General features: G+C 45.4%; 1 protein-coding gene across 1 annotated transcript; it reads right to left on the bottom strand.

Moving 5' to 3' along the window:
- Nucleotides 1-14,584: 14,584 nt before the first annotated feature.
- Nucleotides 14,585-16,308, bottom strand: LOC141021819 (uncharacterized). Its single transcript, XM_073497668.1, has 2 exons — nt 15,048-16,308; nt 14,585-14,811 (listed from the first exon to the last, which is right to left on the bottom strand). Exons 1-2 carry the CDS (start codon nt 16,306-16,308, stop codon nt 14,774-14,776), a joined length of 1,299 nt encoding a protein of 432 aa, XP_073353769.1. The 3' UTR covers nt 14,585-14,773.
- Between the last annotated feature and the right edge of the window lie 1,100 nt (nt 16,309-17,408).

Below are 17,408 nucleotides of genomic sequence, written 5' to 3'. Positions count from 1 at the left end.
TTTTCTACTTATACTATTCCTTATGTGATGTCATTACTTACCATAAGATTAGCATATGATCTTTTTCATTTATTTCCTTTCTTTTTATTGAAACATGGAAGTAAAGAATGCAAAACTCAAACTAAACTTTATCATATATCTCGCACACGATTACAAGGATAGATCACTAGGCAAACTCTTGAAAAGAAAGGATCGAACTAAACTTCTATTCATTTAAAGCAAAAGATAACTATGGATCGAACTAAGATAAGTAAAGGAAAAAGATAGTGGGGGTGATACGATACTGAGGCACCTCCCCCAATCTTGGCACAAGCCAAGGGGAGTGCCCATACCCGATACTCAATTTTCTTTTGGTGATGAAGAAGAAGGAGGTGGTGATGAAGTAGCGATCTTATCCTTGAGTTCCATGGCAGAGGCTCACCATTATAAGAGGAAGAGTGAGTCTCACGGGTCCTGCAGCTGGCAGCCAAACTCATACCTTTAAACCTCACCTCATATTCAAAGACTTGGTTTTGGAGATCATAGATTTGGCTTTGGAGGAAGTTGATTTTCTCGTTGAAGGTGAAAACGATGCCCTTCATGGACTTGCCATCCACCTTGAGATCACGGGTGTAATCCGTGATCATGAGGTGATTGGCATTGAGTCCACATTCCACCATCGCCTTGCACCGGAAGACCTCCTGCTCCATAGCTTCAAGCCTGGCCTCCACGGTTCCCATCCCTTTGGGACCTTGCACGTCGCGGATTTGAAGCGCCCCCTCATGCATCTGGATAGCCTGAGGGTGCTGCATCACCTCCCGCAAGTATGGGTTGATGACGTTCTCGAAGAAGTTGTCCTTGGAGGAGCGAGAAGCTGCCATGGTAGATGGGATCTGTCAGAAAACAACAAGGAAAAGAAAACAGGAGATTTCTCTGCAATACGGTGGTCAATAGGTTCGGGGGGTATATAAAGATTTTTTTATCTTGGGAAACAAGCAAACGGAAGAAAAACGGAGTCCGAAAGGTACTCGAGGTGGGCACAACCCACCTGGGCGCGCCTGGCACCAGGGTCACCTTCTTGGTAGTTTCTTATTTTCCTAAATTTCTAAATATTCCAAAACTGACAAAAAATATTTTTGTGGATTTTTTGGAGTCCGTTTACTTACCGTATCACGTACCTCATCTTTTTAATGATTCTGGAGTGTTCCGGAAGGTTTCCTTTTATGTGTTCTTCCGGTGTCATAGTTTGGATAATATTGCTTTCAACATTAATGGGTGTACCTGAGATATAATGTTTTATTCTTTGCCCATTGACGACCTTTGGGTTAGTACCTTCGGCATTATTTATTTTGATGGCTCCCGATCGATAAACATCCTCAATAACATAGGGTCCTTCCCATTTGGAGAGGAGTTTTCCTGCAAAGAATCTGAAACGAGAGTTGTACAAAAGAACATATTATCCAACTTTGAACTCACGCTTTTGGATTCTTTTATCATGCCACCTTTTAACTTTTTCTTTAAATAACTTGGCATTTTCATGGGTTCTCCATTCATCTAGTGAGCTAATATCAAATAACCTCTTTTTACCGGCAAGTTTGAAATCATAGTTGAGTTCTTTAATTTCCCAATATGCTTTATGTTCTAACTTAAGAGGCAAATGACAAGCTTTTCCATAAACCATTTCATAAGGAGACATACCCATAGGATTCTTATATGCTGTTCTATAAGCCCAAAGTGCATCACCTAATTTCTTAGACCAGTTCTTCCGGGACCTATTGATAGTCTTTTGTAAAATTAATTTTATTTCTCTATTGCTAAGTTCAACTTGACCACTAGACTGAGGATGATAAGGTGATGCAATTCTATGGTTAACATCATACTTAGCAAGCATTTTACGGAAAGCACCATGAATAAAGTGTGAACCGCCATCAGTTATTAAATATCTAGGGACTCCAAACCTTGGGAAAATAACTTCCTTAAGCATTTCAATAGAGGTGTTGTGATCAGCACTACTAGTTGAAATAGCTTCTACCCACTTAGTAACATAATCAACAGCAACCAAAATATGTGTATACCCATTAGAGGAAGGAAAAGGTCCCATATAATCAAAACCCCAAACATCAAATGGTTCAACAGCAAGTGAATAATTCATAGGCATTTCTTGACGCTTACCAATATTACCAATTCTTTGACATTCATCACAAGATAAAACAAACTTACGGGCATCCTTGAAGAGAGTAGGCCAATAAAATCCAGATTGCAATACCTTATGAGCAGTTTTATCTCCTGCATGATGCCCTCCATAAGCTTTAGAGTGACATTTCCGTAGGATTTGTCCCTGTTCATGCCCAGGTACACAACGTCTAATAATACCATCTACTCCTTCTTTATAAAGATGTGGGTCATCCCAAAAGTAATGTCTTAAATCATAGAAGAATTTTTTTCTTGCGTTGGTATGTGAAACTAGGTGGTATGTATTTAGCAACAATGTAATTAGCACAGTCAACATACCAAGGAGTGTTATGAGAAACATTTATTGCAGCTAATTGTTCATCAGGAAAACTATCATTAATAGCTTGTGGGTCATCAAGTATATTTCCTAGCCTAGACAAGTTATCAGCCACGGGATTCTCAACTCCCTTTCTATCAATGATATGTAAGTCAAATTCTTGCAGCAAGAGAACCCACCTAATAAGTCTAGGTTTAGCATCTTCCTTTTCCATAAGATATTTTATAGCAGCATGATCGGTGTGAACAATAACTTTAGAATCAACAATGTAAGATCTGAATTTATCACAAGCAAACACCACTGCTAAGAATTCTTTTTTAGTAGTAGCATAATTTCGTTGAGCACTGTCTAGAGTTTTACTAGCATAATGAATAACATTTAATTTCTTATCAACTCTTTGTCCTAGAATAGCACCAACAACATAATCACTAGCATCACACATAATTTCAAAAGGTAAGTTCCAATCAGATGGTTGAACAATAGGTGCAGAAATCAAGGCTTTCTTGAGTGTTTCAAAGGCTTATACACAATCATCATCAAAGAAAATGGAACATCTTTTTGTAAAAGATTTGTAAGAGGCCTAGAAATTTTAGAGAAGTGGCAACACCATGGAACTGGAGGTCTTGAGATGGCTCCCTCCACCTCCCCTCTCCCCCTCCCCTCTTCACCTGCTCCACAGCCTACCATGGTGATCTTCAACCTTGATCAAGATGGAGAGTCTTTTGCATTGGGATTTTGCCCCTGGCCTAGCCCTTGCAGATCAGGTGAGGAGACGGTTCGGATCTACAGTGCACTTTTCCCGCTCTCGGGACCGCAAGGAATTCTTTCTTGTGGCCACGTTTTCTTCTGCCTCCTTCCCTCTTACGGTGGATTCAGTTGGAATTGCTTTGCAATGTTGTTTGGGTGGAATGAGCTCTGGTTTCAAGGTTGTTCAAATTAATCCTCGAGCTTTCCGCTTCTCAGTTGCCAACAACAAGGTGGGGCATTTCATATATGGTCTCAAAGATCGAGTTTGGCCGGATTTTGTATGCCATTTTCATCTTTTCAAGGGCCGTTTCACTCATGCTCCTATTCTGGATCATTGTTGGCACGCTGATGAAGAATTGGTTGATTTGTCGTCACGACGACCGATGGCTATTAAACCACGTTTGGATTTTCTCAAATAGCATTCACAACACAGTGATTCTTCCAAAGGTGAACTTAGCAAATTCAACATTGTGCCTCTAGATCATGTGAGCTTTTCAAATAAAAATTCAGCTCAGGCCTCATCTTCTCTGTTGTTGCATCAAGCTAGTCCTATTGGTCCCATGGAAGCACAATTCAAAATTGGGCCAGTTATGGTAACTGCCAACGAAGGATCGACAATGGTGCCAATCAGCCCGTGTCTTGTCTTAATGGAGCATTATCTCAAACAGGCGAAATTTGAGGAAGCAAATCAACCATTATTCCTTGCCTTGGGAGCATTTAAATGCCCAGTTAATGTGCCTTATCCATCTCCCCCTCAATGTTTTCTTTCCTCGGCTCTCAAATATGCACCAGCCCTCCAACTCTCTCGGCCCAACATAAAGCGGACCTAGCCCAGGCCTCCTATTCAGAGGAGGAAATATCACCTCTGGATCGTTTTTGGGCATCTCTTTGCGCCCGCTGCCTGCAATGGGGGCATAAAAAGATTAATTGCCAAGCCAGGATTATTTGCATTCACTGCTCCGCACTTGATCACAAGGTAATTAATTGCCCTTCTTTGAATAACCCTAAGTTTTATGGTTCAAATCTACCTGCCCATGGGAAAGATATCACCCATCCCGGATCTTCTGCGCGGTTTCCCCCGAATGTGTGTGCTCCGCCTCCCAAAATTGCAACGATTGGATGTGATTTCTGTGCAACAATGGACACGTGGTGCGATCTTGCCATTCCAAAAAATGGAAAGAGTGCTGGAAATGGGTCCCCAAGCAATCCCATCATACCTGTACTACCCTTTCTGCCCCTCACGGTCCAGCTTCCACCTCGATTTCTCAAGCGTCACCGCCCCGCCCTGCCCATTCACCACACCTGCCACCCTCACTCCCTCTCGCAACAATGGCGAACTACCCTCTAAACCCCGTGTCGTTCTTGCCGCTGGGGTTTGCCGTGGAGCCAGGGCCGGTGGACCGCGTCGTCCGCAGTGGAATGGTGGTCGGGCCTATCCCGCCTCTGAACCACGACTATCTGGCGATCGCTGAATCCAGTCAGTATGTACCTCTGCATCGCCGCGCTGCCATTCGTCACCAAATCCAAGGTTTGCTCCATGAAGCTAATCTGTTCACCACTGAGGCTAGTGATCACCCGTTCGGTATTGGCATATTTGGATTTGTGGACTCCTTCATGCGTGATACAGCTGTAGTGACTCCTATTGAGCTAGAACAGGAAGATTTGCTTATCTCTTTTGTTCCTCATCATGAAGCTCTTAATTGCCGCACCACCACCTTTGGGCCTGAAATCTGGATGATGTATTTTGGCTTTCCGTATGACTACCAGACAGATTAGTATATTAACAAATCTCTTGGCGGGTTCGGTTGTTTGGTCTCATGGTACAATCCTAGGCAAGACCGACGGTTTATGTTGATCAAGGCTCGAGTACTCATTCTGCGCCTGGTTCCTAAAAGCTTTGTACTTTGGCAATTGGGTGGTGCACGCGATTGTTGGACTGCGCAGATTACTATTCTCCGGAGCAATTACTGGAATGCTCTGCTTCCGGAGGTGCCCCCTGCTGGTGAAGAAGCGCCCCCACCTGACGGTAATCCTCACCCCCAGTTTGGCCCTGATCTTACCGCAGAACAGCTATATCAGCAACAGGTTCATCAGTGGTTGGTCCAGAATGCTGCTCCCAACAATGATGTCCTCCATGGACATGATGCTGCTCCAGGTCAAGGCAATCAGGGTTGGGGCGCCTGGCCTGCACCACCAGCACCTCCTCTGCCTCCCCTGCCTCCGTTTCTGATGAACTATCAGGCTTGGCTCGCTGAACAAGGTTTGCAGGTGCAGGATGGCTTGGTCCCTGAAGATAACTTAGTTGATAATGTTGCTCAGGCCTGGAATGAGTCTATCACTCAGTCAGACGATTCTAGCTCAGACCACTCTGCTTTGGCCATAGTTTTAGCTCCAGTTGCTGAGAATACTGCACCAGTGTTAACTGAAGATCACCTCACTGTGTCAGTTTCACTACATAACCAAGGGATCAGATTTGGACTCTCAGCCCATGGAGATCATTTCATGAACTTACTGTTATCTGATCCACTACCCCGTCAAATGATGAATCAAGCCATCTTCTCGGGTCTGCGTCCAATGCTGGCTACTATGGGGCCGTGGATCCATGGGTATGGTCTGAGACAAGAACACATTCAGGTGGAGATACAAGTTACTTTTGATGCTGCAGGAATACATGTCATATAGCTTGATGCTCAACATGCCCAACTGACAGGAAATGCACTTCAGATTTCTGAGGTTTTGGAACCTGTTTCCCCCTATATGCTGGAGTATCCTGATCCTGTCGAACCCCTGGAAGAAGCAACTGGCTATGAGATTACTGATGCACCTCCAGAAGACACTCAGATCCTTGTGGTCACTTCTGCCTATGCCCCAGGCCATACTGTGACAGATCTTTCTGACAGCAACATCCTCACTGCAACTGAAGTCACTGCACAGTCTGACGGAACTGGCTCTAGTATCTTTGAATCTGGTTCTTCCACTCAGTCTGTGCTGTCTAACAGTAGCAATTCTTATGAAGCTGATCTAGACACACATTCCGAGGGACAATCTGGATCGTCAAGCATGGCACCCAAGTTGAAGAAGGACAAGAAGCAAGCCCCTGTGGACACTTCTTCACTTAGACGCAGCAACAGATCCACCAAATATGATGGTTTCAGAGTTATGCAGCCCACTGATTCTCGTGTGTCCAAGTCCAAGGTTAAGCCTCGCTTTGTGCCATTTGTGCAACCCACTGTTGAAGAGGATCGCTCTGAAGCCTGTGACATGGAAATCCCACAACCAACGTCTATCTCCTCCATGCAAGCCATTGGCACCCAGTTGTGCGCCATCCCTGAAAGAGCTATATGTGGAAGCATTCACCAAGCCTCAGGAAGGCTCATCCTCCTCCAACTAGTTATCTGCTCGCTTTATTTCCTTCATGGTTCTTTTGCATAATTGGAACGTACTTTGTTGGAATATTCGTGGCCTTAATTCTCCGGACAAGCATTTAGTGCTCTCTAATGCGATCAACTCTAGCGGTTGTGTGGTTATCTGTCTACAAGAATCTAAAATGCAGACCTTTGATGTTTCCTCTCTTAAAGCGATTTGCCCTCGTCGTTTTGATCATTTTTCTTATATTCCGATTTGGGGCGTCGGGTGGCATCATTACTGTTTGGAATGGCAGTTTGTTTTCTGGACGTGTCTTGTTATCTGAATCTTTTGCGCTGGGCATTGAATTTACGTCCACACAGTCAAATCATACGTGGAAACTTGTTAATATATACGGGCCTTGCCAGGGTGAACATCGGGTTACTTTCACACAATAGCTTTTTGATCTTAATATCCCGTCTTCTGAAGATTGGCTACTCCTTGGGGACTTTAATTACTATCGTTCTCCTAAAAACCGCAACAAACCTGGTGGCGATGTGTCTGACATGCTCACGTTTAACGATTTCATTCGAGAACAGAACCTCACTGAGCTTTCGATTAAAGGTAGATCGTTCACTTGGTCTAACATGCAACAAAACCCACTCCTCGAACAACTTGACTGGTTTTTCATGACGACAAGCTGGACTGCCTCCTTCCCTAATACCCTAGTGACTCCGTTGGGTAAGCCCGTATCTGATCACATTTCTTCCTCCGTAGTTATTCAAACCACAATACCAAAAAGCAGACTTTTCCATTTTGAAACTTACTGGATAGCTGATCCTGGTTTCATGGAAGTGGTGGAACAAGCTTGGCACAAACCCATTCGATTTGGCAAAACCTCCAACGCAGCTTCTAGAATGGGCCAAAAACTTAAAGCAGTTTGGCATGCCTTGAAGAAGTGGAGCAAGCATATCTCACGTCTGAAGGTTGCTATCGAGAACACAAACAAAGCCTTATCAGAACTTGATAACATTGAAGATCGTCGTGTTCTCATAGTCCCAGAAAGCAATTTCAGAGGCATTCTAAAACGACACCTCCTCCGACTGCTGCGCTATCAAAAAGAACATTGGAAAAAGCATTGCACGATTCGTTGGATCCAGTTCGGTGATGAAAACTCAAAGTTCTTTCGGGCCATTGCCACAGAAAGATACAGGAGAAACTGCATCAAAACCTTAAAGACTGGTGACGGAATAATTGTGGATGATCATGTTGGGAAGGAATCAGTACTCTTCGCTGCCTTCAAAGCACGGATGGGTAAAAATAACCCCCTGGACATGAAATTTAATCTCTCACGTCTGTTGAGAGAGGAGGTAAACTTTGCGAGCCTGACCACGCCCTTTACCCACGAACAAATTGACATAGTTGTTAAAGAAATGCCTCCTGATAGAGCACCAGGGCCAGATGGTTTCAACGGTGCTTTCCTCAAAGCTTGTTGGCCTATCATAAAACAGGATTTCTAACTTCTATGCGAGGAATTCCATCATGGAGACTTCAACTTAGAAAGCTTGAAAACCAAAGACCAATGCGCCTGAGACAGTCAATGACTATCGGCCCATTACTCTCCTGAACTGCTATCTCAAAGTGATCACAAAGATCTTAGATAATTGTCTCCAAAAAATTATTTTACACATCGTGCATCATAACCAATATGGTTTTCTCAGAGGAAGATCGATCCATGACTGCCTTGCATGGGCCTTTGAGTATATTCACCAATGCCAAACCTCAAAAAAAAGAAATTGTCTTGCTTAAACTAGACTTTGCCAAAGCCTTCGACACTATAGAGCACTCAGCCATGCTTTTGATCATGAAGAAAATGGGCTTCCCCGCTAAATGGCTCGATTGGATGCATACCATCTTCTCCTCGGGCATATCCTCGGTTCTACTCAACGGTGTACCGGGCAGACAGTTCCATTGCAAATGTGCAGTGAGACAAGGTGACCCGCTATCACCTCTTCTCTTTGTTCTTGCAGCCGATCTCTTGTAATCTGCTATTAATGAGGCACTTGATCTTGGCCTTATCAAAACCCCCAACCCCCCAAAGGTGATACAAAATACCCGGTCATATAATACACAGATGACACGATCATTGTGCTCCCAGTCTGCCTTGTTCAAGCTGCCAAGATCAAGCAAATCCTAGAAGATTATGCCACCTCGTACCCTCGTACCCATCAACACTCAACCGGATACTTGTGACGCCATGGCCACTCTCTTTGGTTGCAAACAAGCTAGCATGCCGTTTACATACCTAGGGCTTCCTCTTGGCACCACTAAACCATCTGTTCTTGACATGACGCCTATGGTATGCAAGGTAGAAAGAAAAATTACGGCAGCCATGTCCCTAATGTCGCATGCAGGAAGGCTTGTGCTGCTAAACTCTATCATCACGTCTTTGGTGATTTGCCCCATGGGCACCATCAGAATTCCCCCCAAAAAATTTGGCGCAGTTGGATAAGATAAGGCGACACTGTCTATGGAACAAAAAAATGGAGAATGGGGAAAGATGTAATTCATTAGCAGCTTGGGACTTGGTGTGTCGCCCGAAAAAGAGTGGTGGGCTTGGAGTCCTCAATCTGCAAGTCCAAATGATGCGTTGCTACTCAAGTTTCTTCACAAGTTTTATAATCGGTACGATGTACCGTGGGTGAATCTTATTTGGGATACGTACTACGTGAATGCGGTGCCACATGCGGCCAACACATGCGGCTCCTTCTGGTGGAGAGACCTGATATACTTAATGCCCACTTATCGAGGCATTACCAATGTGCACGTCAGTTCGGGCAATTCCACCCTCTTTTGGAAAGATGATTGGCACCAGGCGATACTTGCAGAAAAGTTTCCGAGGGCCTACTCATACTCCAAGCATGAAGATGTCTCTGTGCATGACTTCCTTGCTGCTGATGATCTGTCAACGACCTTCCACCTACCACTCTCGATGCAAGCCCATGCAGAACTGAGACAGCTGCAGTCTGAAGTGATTGATGTGGACATATCGGGGGCGAAGGACACCTGGCGATGCACCTGGAATACTCACGTCTTTAGACCAAGGCGTACTATGACTTTTACTTCAAAGAAGTCAATGCGCACGCGGCGTTTGGTTGGTTGTGGAAATCAAAATGCACCCCAAAGATCAAAGTGTTCGGCTGGTTGCTCCTGTCTGACCGCCTAAATACCATAAACATGTTGAAAAGAAGACACTATAACATTGGAGACAACCTTGACTGCCTTTTGTGTGAAGAGCATTTCGAGGAGACAGTGGAACACTTGTTTTTTCTTTGCCATTTCAGTCAACGATGCTGGCGGGTTCTGAACATTGCATGGAGCAACCACCTAAATAGACTGCAGCTCATGGAGTACATGAAGGAAAGCCATCAACGCAAAATGATCATGGAAATTTTCCTGGTGGCAGCGTGGAGCCTGTGGAAAGAACATAACAACAACTACTTCAGAAAAGTGACTCCTTCGATGAACTCTTGGAAACACAGATTCAAAGAGGACTTTGGCAACGTGGCTTATAGGTTGCCCTCCCAAAAAAGGAACCTCATTCTTGATATTCTGGCTACAGTACCCTGATTGTCTTGTGTGTATATTGTAAATCCTGCTTACCCCCCTAGACTACTTAGAAGTCTGACCCTACTAGATTAACTTACATTACTCCATTTGTAAGATACATGTAACACCACAGTGACTTTGTCTTCAATATATATGCAGTAGGAGCCTTTCCTACCGTTTCAACCTTCAAAAAAATTAGAGAAGTCTTTAATAAACCTCCTATAGAAACCAGCATGACCGAGGAAACTACGAATACCTTTGATATCTTTAGGGCATAGCATTTTCTCAATTGCATCAACTTTAGCTTTATCCACCTCAATACCCCGTTTAGAAATTTTATGTCCCTAGACAATACCTTCATTAACCATAAAGTAGCACTTCTCCCAATTAAATACAAGATTGGTCTGCTCGCATCTCTGCAAAACTCGATCAAGGTTGCTTAAGAAATCATCAAAAGATGTTCCGTAAACATAAAAATCATCCATGAAAACCTCAACAATCTTTTCACAAAAATCAGAGAATATAGCAGTCATACATCTTTGAAAGGTAGCAGGTGCATTCCATAAACCAAAAGGCATACGTCTATAAGCATAAGTTCCAAAAGGACAAGTAAAGGTGGTTTTCTCTTGATCAGGTTGTGAGACAGGTATTTGAGGAAAACCAGAATATCCATCAAGGAAACAAAAATGTGTGTGCTTAGATAGTCTTTCTAGCATTTGATCAATAAAAGGCAGAGGGTAATGATCTTTCCTAGTTGCTTTATTCAATTTTCTAAAATCAATTACCATTCTATAGCCAGTGACAATTCTTTGTGGAATAAGTTCATTCTTGTCATTAGGAACAACGGTAATACCTCCCTTCTTAGGGACACAATGAACTGGACTTACCCATCTACTATTAGCTATAGGATAGATTATACCTACTTCCAGAAGCTTTAGTATTTCAGTTCTTACCACTTCTTTCATCTTGGGATTCAAACGTCGTTGGTGATCAACAACGGGTTTAGCATCAGGTTCCATATTAATTTTGTGTTGACAGACAGTGGGACTAATGCCCTTTAAATCATCAAGAGTGTACCCAATAGCAGATCGATGCTTCTTCAGAACCTTCAATAATCTTTCTTCTTCATGTTCTAAAAGGTTAGCACTTATAATAACAGGATATAACTTTTTCTCATCAAGATAATCATATTTCAAAGTGTCTGGCAATTGTTTTAATTCAAACACATGATCACCTTTAGTTGAGGAGAACCTCCTAGAGTTTCAATAGGCAAATTGTGTTTAAGAAGAGGACGTTGCTCAAAGAGAATCTTATCTATTTCATTTCTTTCTTGCATATGCATATCATTCTCATGGTCTAGCAAATATTGTTCTAGTGGATCAGTAGGAGGCACAGCAATAGAAGCAAGACCAATTATTTCATCCTTACTTGGCAATTCCTTCTTATGATGTTTTCTACTAAACTTCGAAAAAATAAACTCATGAGACTCATCACAGAAAACAGATATGTTTTTGTGTATTGCGCACCTCTCATGGGGTGGCTTCATATCACATATATAGATTATATGTCTTGACCATCAAGGAAGATCAAGTGAATCCCAAACCGAATCAATACATATCGGCAGGTGATAGTATGCCTATACAAGGTAATCTATACAAAACGAATACTTTAACATCCCCCCTCAGTTTGTGCGTCGTATGGCAAGAGACACAAACTGGACCGGAACTCGGAGAAGAGCTGCGACGGGAGTCCTTTTGTCATTATGTCTGCATACTGATGAGAAGATGGCACACGAAGAACCCGCACCTCACCAAGTGACACCTTCTCACGAACAAAGTGAATGCCAATCTCGATGTGTTTGGTACGGCGATGCTGAACCGGGTTGGAAGCCATGTAGACAATGCTGACATTATCATAGAAGACAACTGTGGCAGTCACGAGAGGATGATGAAGCTTGCCGAGAAGCTGCTGGATCCAACAACATTCGGCAACAACATGAGCAACGGCACGATACTCTGCCTCGGCACTAGAGCGAGATACCGTGGTCTGGCGTTTGGACGACAAAGAGACCAAGTTATCACCGAGATAAACGGAGAACCCAGAAGTCGAGCGTCTGGTGTCAGGGCAGCCGGCCCAATCAGCATCAGAGTAAGCTGTGAGAGATGTCAACGAGGAGCAGGTGATGTGCATGCTGAGGTCAAGAGTGCCCTTGACATACCGGAGAATATGCCAGGTGCAGATGTGGCTCGCGAGGTGCATGCATATAGAGACATGCCTGTTGAACAGCGTGCGCGATGTCAGGGCATGTGAGGGTCAGATACTGCAGAGCTCCAGCACAGTTGCGGTACTCAGTAGGATCAGCAAGGAGGGAACCATCTTGCACCGAAAGCTTGCACTTGACGTCGATAGGGGTAGTCGAGGGATTACAATCCACCATGCCGGCACGTTGGAGAAGATCCAACGCATACTGTCGCTGTGAAAGCACCATACCAGACGATGTCCGAGTGACGGAAATGTCGAGAAAGAATGATAGGGCACCAAGGTCCGTCATAGCAAACTCGGAAGGAAGTTGCTGAGTGAGACGGTGAAGTAGCTGATCCGTGGAGGCGGTGATGATGATGTCGTCCACATATAGAAGATGTATGTGAGGTCATGGCCACACTTGTAGATGAACAGGGAGACATCCGACTTGGAGGCGACGAATCCCATCCGATGTGCAAAGAGGGCAAACCGCTGGTACCAAGCACGCGGAGCTTGCTTGAGACTATAGAGCGATTTGTGAAGACGGCACACATAGTCGAGGCAGCGAGCATCGACGAAACCGGGAGGTTGCTGATAGTAGACCTCCTCCTCAAGATTGCCATGAAGAAAGGTGTTCTTGATGTCGAGCTGGTGAATTGGCCATGCCCGGGACACAGCGAGGCTGAGAACGATACGGATCGTGGCCGGCTTGACAACCGGGCTGAAAGTCTCATCGTAGTCGATGCCTGGCTGCTGAGAGTACCCACGGACAACCCATCGAGCCTTTTAGTGAGCAAGGCTATCGTCAGAGTAAAACTTGTGCTTGAAGATCCATTTCCCTCAAACAACATGAGCACGAGGAGGGCGTGGAACAAGTGACCACGTCCGGTTAGCGACAAGAGCATCAAATTCCTCGAGCATACCACGACGCCAGTGGGGATCATGAAGAGCACCCCGGTATGTTTTGGGAATGGGAGAGGGAGTGGAGTGGGACGCTGTGAGGTTGAGACGATCAATGGGTTGGAAGAGCCCACGTTTAGCACGCGTGAGCATAGTGTGTGTGTTAGACGGTGACGGTGGTCGGTGAACGATGACGGGTGGTGCCATGTCAATAGACGCGGAGGAAGGAGGGGAGGCGTGGTCAACCGAGGGAGGAGGAGAGGCCGACGGGCTTGGTTGAAAAGGAGGCGAGCTGGTAGGTGTAGCCGACGCAGGGGGATACGAAGAGCCACTATGCATGCTGGGTGATGGGGTTGCATGCAGACTTGGTGGAGGACCACTAGACGAGGCATGTGATGGGCATGCATGCAGGATGGACGAGAGAGAGGGTGCATGTTGGGTGGCTGCTAGCTGTAAAAAGAAATCGAAGTCGGCTAAGGTATTTTTGGGTTGATCGAACAAGTGTGAGAAAGGGAAGACATGTTCGTCAAAAATGACGTGGTGTGAGATAATGACTCGATGAGTGGCGAGATTGAGACAACGATACCCTTTGTGTTGACTAGGATAACCGAGAAACACACATGCGACCGATCGGGGAGAGAGTTTGTTTTTGGCAGTGGCGGATTGGTTGGGATAGCATAGACAACCGAAGACACGGAGAGTGGCGTAGACTGGCGGGGTGTCGTATAGGCGAATGTAGGGTATAGCAAAGTCTATGGCTTGGGAAGGGCAGATGTTGACGAGGTGGGTAGATGTGGCGAGGGCTTGTGCCCAAAAGGAGGGTAGCATGGATGACTGAAATAAAAGAGTTCGGACGACATCGTTGATCGTGCGGATGCTCGTTCAGCTTTGCCATTTTGAGCAGAAGTGTAGGGGCATGAGAGACGAAGGTGAATCCCGTGAGAAGTGAAGAAGGTGGTGACAGTGGAGTTAAGAAACTCGGTGCCATTGTCGGCTTGCATAGCGACTAGAGGACAAGAGAATTGTGTTCGAATATATGCGACAAAATTGATAAGTATGGCAGCGGTGTCTGATTTTTGTCGGAGGGGAAAAGTCCACATAAAATGTGAAAAATCATCAACAATAATAAGATAGTATTTGAAACCCGAATTACTCAAAATTGGAGAAGTCCAAAGATCACAATGAATTAACTGGAAGGGTTCGACGCTTGTTGATGATGACCTAGCAAAGGGCAAATGCATGTGCTTGCCAAGTTGACAAGCATGACAAACACGTGAGACTACTTTACTACAAGAAACAAAAGACTGCTTATGAAGTTGGGACATGGCGTCACGTCCGGGATGTCCTAAGCGGTGATGCCAAAGCTCGGTGGAGGTGGTGGCGAGGAGTCCATGGGCATGATGATTGATGACGGATGACGAAAAGATGTAGAGGCCTCCTTGGCTATTGCATCGAAGAATCACGGCCTTGGTGCAAAGATCCTTCACTGAAAAGCTGAACGGGTCAAATTCTATAGAACAAAGATTATAAATAGTGAAATGACGAATAGAGAGTAAAATTTTGACAATGTGAAGGACAAGTAGAACATTTTTAAGCAAGAGTGTGCGAGCGGAAGTGGGTATAGATGCGTGTCCGATGTGAGATATGGGCAAGGTGGAACCATTGCCCATGGTGAAAATGGAAGAAGAAGTAGACGGGGTGAGGTGGTGAAGCATACCAGGGTCCGAGGCCATATGAGTAGTGGCTCCGGAATCCATGACCCACTCACCGACGGTCTTCGGAGTGGCGGCGTTGTTGAGGGCGGCCATCAGTGCGGTGCAGTCCCACGATGAGGCGCCGTTGTAGCCAGGAGTTGGAGGTGAGTTGGTGCCAAATGCTTGTCCATGAAGAGGAGCCAGAGATGTGAATGCTTGAGCCGGTGGTACCACCGGTGGCCGCGGGCCAAGAAGACCAGCCCTAGTGTTCTGCCTTGCCGTGGGTGATGCCTGAAGCTGTTGACCTGTATATGGGTTAAAGCACACCCACAACACAATAGATGGTGCAGCGTTGCCTGGGCGTTGGCCGCTGGAGTTCCCACTAGTGTTGCTGCCACCGTTGTTTTTCTTCTTGCGCCAGTTGTTGCCGCCATTGCGGTGGCTGCCGAAGTTGCCACTGCTACGGCTGCCATCACCACAGTCCGAGCCGCGGTTCTGGCCGGACGTTTTTGATCCACCAGCACCATAGGAGCCACCAGCGCCATGAGGACCTCCAGCGCCATGGGATGGGCCACCGTCGCTGTAGAGCGCGGTCTGGTGCCCCGCAGCCGAGGAGTTCGCGAGCTGGGTCTCGCGGAGGAGAGAGCGCGTCTGGGTGAAGGATGGCAGGGGGCTCTGCATGGTGACTATGGTGGTGATGTCGGAGAAGCGCGGGTTGAGTCCACGGAGGCAGTTGAGAACAAGTGTCTGGTCAGAGACGGGGTTGCCGACGTCACTGAGAGCATCCGAGAGAGCCTTGAGGCGATGATAGTAGGCGGTGACAGAGAGGTCCCCTTGGACAAGGCCACGGAACTCCGCCTCAAGGTAGACGGCGCGGGTCATCTGATTGTCCAAGAAGAGGTTGGTGATGAGTGTCCATGCCTCCTGAGCCGTCTGGTCCTCTGCCATGATGATGTAGAGGATCTCATCGGAGATGGACCCGTAGATCCACAAACGGATGACGTAGTCGTCGTGAGTCCAGTCGGTCGTGCGGTCCGCCGCGGCGGTGACGGTGTTGACGTGAGGGAGCAAGTCGTACTTGCCGTGAAGAACACAGACGAGCATCCGCCACTTGGTGAAGTTGGAGGTCTGAAGATCGAGTACGACGGGCACGTGGGTGCGCACGCTGGCGACTTGCACCGCCGAGGAGGTGGCCGGCATAGCAGCGGTAACGAGGGCACCGGAGGTGGAGTTCAGGGAGGCGGGCAGGGAAGGCGAGGTGAGGGAGGAGTTGGTGCCTGCCATGGTAAAATACGGCGGCGAGATAGCGTCAGGGGCTAGACAAGGCTGGATCGGGAATTGCTAGCTGATACCAAGAAAACAGATATGTTTCTGTGTATTGCGCACCTCTCATCGGGTGGCTTCATATCACATATATAGATTACATGTCTTGACCAACAAGGAAGATCAAGTGAATCCCAAACTGAATCAATACATATCGGCAGGTGATAGTATGCCTATACAAGGTAATCTATACAAAAGGAATACTTTAACAATCACCAAAACTAACACCGACAGTTTGTTTCTCACAATCTATTTTAGCATTAACGGTGTTCAAGAAAGGTCTACCAAAGATAATGGGACAAAAGTCATCTTGTGGGGAACCAAGAACAAGAAAATCAGTAGGATAATTAATTTTCCCACATAGGACTTCAACATCTCTTACAATCACAAGTGGTGTGATGGTGTCTCTATTAGCAAGTTTAATAGTGACATCTATGTCTTCGATCTCAGCGGGTGTTATGTCATCCATAATTTCTTGATATAAGGTAAAAGGAATAGCACTCACGCTAGCACCTATGTCACATAAACCATGATAATAGTGATCTCCTATCTTAACTGACACAACAAGCATGCAAACAACGGGTCTATGTTTATCTTTTTCTTCGGTTTGGGCAATTCTAGCACCTTCATCACAGAAGTAAATAACATGCCCATCTAAATTTTCAACTAGGAGATCTTTAACCATAGCAACACTAGGTTCTACCTTGATTTGTTCAGCTGGTTTAGGTGCTCTAATATTACTTTTATTGACCATGGTTGAAACGTTAACGTGTTCCTTTATCCTGACAGGGAAAGGTGGTTTTTCAATATAAGCAGTAGGAACAACCGGATCAACATTATAAATAATAGTTTCATATTTAGCTATTACCGGTTCTTTAATTTCTTATTTAATAGGTGGGTGATATTTAAACCACTTCTCCTTAGGGAGAACAACATGACTAGCAAAAGATTCACAAAAGGAGGCTACTATCTCAGAGTCAAGTCCATATTTAGTGCTAAACTTTTGAAAGCATCGGTATTCATAAAAGATTTAACACAACCATACATAAGCTTAATACCTG

Source organism: Aegilops tauschii, chromosome 4 (genome assembly GCF_002575655.3).
Source record: "Aegilops tauschii subsp. strangulata cultivar AL8/78 chromosome 4, Aet v6.0, whole genome shotgun sequence".
Lineage (NCBI taxonomy): Eukaryota > Viridiplantae > Streptophyta > Magnoliopsida > Poales > Poaceae > Aegilops > Aegilops tauschii.
Note: the sequence above shows the minus strand (reverse complement) of the source record. Positions and strands in the feature narration are given on the sequence as shown.

Bases quoted from the DNA above. Each gene is read 5' to 3' on its own strand.
- LOC141021819 (XM_073497668.1), bottom strand. From the start codon at position 16,308: ATGGCAGGCACCAACTCCTCCCTCACCTCGCCTTCCCTGCCCGCCTCC. The intron at 14,812-15,047 runs GTATGCTTCACC...TTTTCAGTGAAG, and splicing joins TCATATGGCCTCGGACCCTG to GATCTTTGCACCAAGGCCGT.